General features: G+C 33.4%; 1 protein-coding gene across 1 annotated transcript; it reads right to left on the reverse strand.

Moving 5' to 3' along the window:
- Nucleotides 1-1,022: 1,022 nt before the first annotated feature.
- Nucleotides 1,023-1,626, reverse strand: LOC129951344 (kunitz-type serine protease inhibitor textilinin-3). Its single transcript, XM_056063447.1, has one exon. The coding sequence runs from the start codon at nt 1,532-1,534 to the stop codon at nt 1,187-1,189; it is 348 nt and encodes a 115-aa protein (XP_055919422.1). The 5' UTR covers nt 1,535-1,626; the 3' UTR covers nt 1,023-1,186.
- Between the last annotated feature and the right edge of the window lie 479 nt (nt 1,627-2,105).

Here is a 2,105-nt window from a genome sequence, read left to right on the forward strand (position 1 = left end):
TCAAAAACTTACTTTGACTTGAATCACGAAAATATATTTTATTTCACAATACTTCTCATTATTTCCAGAAATGTAAACATTGGTATTTTTACTACAAAAACATCTGGAAGCATTTCAAAATCTTGTAAAAATACTTATTTGTCACTTCCAATATTATAATCGATCTATTTTCTTCGTTGTGCCAAAATCATACCAATTAAGTGTAAACTATTGTTGAAGCACAACAATTCATCAACCTATTGTTGAATTTTATTAAACCCACTGTTTGAATTCACTTAAAATCTATATTTAAATTAACTTTTAACTTAAAACCAACTTTATTTTCAATTTGATGTTTTGAATACTTAAACTTTAATTTAAATGTGAAACTTAAAGTCTAAACTTGAATTAAAACTTAAAACTTTAATTTGAATTTAAAATTCTAAAATGTAAATACAAATCATTGCGATAATAGCTTAAAACGTCAAGATCCTAAACTCGTACTAAAATTCTTAACTTTCAAATTTGCCGCCACTAAAAATCATCGGCCATCTTTTATTGTATCAAAAATGTACTAAAATTAAAAACAAGAAAGAGAAAGAAGAAATTAAAAGAAGGATCGGGATTCAAGCACAGACCACCGTACTATAAAGTTTAAATTTGTTTTGCGTTTTTCTTTACTCCGCTTCACCGTGCGTCGTCGTCGCTCTTTTTTGGTCGAATTTATCGAAGACTTTCAGATTGAAGTAAGTAAGTAAACAATAATAGAAATATCTATTTGAATAATTATCTGTGAAGATTACCTAATCAGATCAACATTCGCGATTAAAATCTATGTTAACAAATAATGTAAATATAAACAGAAATCAACCTTCAAAACCAAAAAAATCATTGCGAATTTCGGACCGGTAATTCTCAGACAATCCTCCCAAACTTCTTTGGAGTAACCTTCTTTTAAACATAGCAGGTTTCCAAAAACATTTGTACCTACATTTATTCACAAGAAAAAAAACACAAAAATTCATTTTTTTTTCCAATTAAACTTTTTATTTTTACAATAAACTTACACAACTAATTGTTTGTTAAAATAAATAAAATCCTAACACATCGCATTCACACAATTTAAATTAAAAAACAATCACACACACTATATTTTTTCCTTATTTTCTATTTAGAAACTCTCGGCCTTTTTAATTCAGCAGCTTCCTCAATAACCACCACAAGTCTGCATGCACAATTTAAAGCTTGAAAAGTTGTTATCATTGCCATCACAGCCTCCAAATTTAAATTCACGACATTCCTTTGCAATGGGGTCATAACTCCAACGCGGTATCAGAGCTCTGCAAACACCTTTTCTAGCTGGCATCTTACAGAAATTCTCCGGCTGGTGACGAGCTGAATTCCTTGGAGCGATATCATCTAAATCCATTTCCTCGAAGAGGTCACTCATTTCATCGTAAAGATCCAAAGGTTTAGCTTGTGTCACACCAATGATTGTAAAGGTTATCACTGTACACGCAGCGATAACTGCTACCGTTAAATGTTTGCAATTCATGTTTGTAGAGAAAAAAATTTGCGTAGCGATATGGGAGATGTATGAAACGCGTTTTGAACTTCACTTGATCGTGGCTGATCGTACTCTGATGGCTTGACTCACTGCTAAGCCGGTTTTATATACTAGATTCAAAGTCTTTACTGAACATAAAGACTTAAAGTCTGGAAGTTTCTCGTCATTATCATTTGGTAAAACCACCCAACAAAAAGACTTCAACGACTTTAACGACGACGAGTGTCGTGATGGAAGCTTGACAAAGATACGCAAAAAGAGTGACGCCTGACGCGTTCGTGACGTTTCTGTTTGTTTAGTTTGTTTGTTTACATACGGGCCAGGGAAAACACACTCACGGCCCCATTGCGTGAATGGTTAAGAGCTCTAAGACGTTCGGAATGAAAATTCTAAGCCTTACTCGTGTAACGTGGGGATTTTCAGGCAATTGAAAGAGTTGTTACCTTCAGATGGATTGAAATTGTTGTTAGTTAAATAAAATTGCAGCAAATTTGATGCACTGGTGGAATGGGAGTGCATCGACCGTGGTTGACATTGCTACATCCACTGACACCGCCCG

This window comes from Eupeodes corollae, chromosome 3 (genome assembly GCF_945859685.1).
Source record: "Eupeodes corollae chromosome 3, idEupCoro1.1, whole genome shotgun sequence".
Lineage (NCBI taxonomy): Eukaryota > Metazoa > Arthropoda > Insecta > Diptera > Syrphidae > Eupeodes > Eupeodes corollae.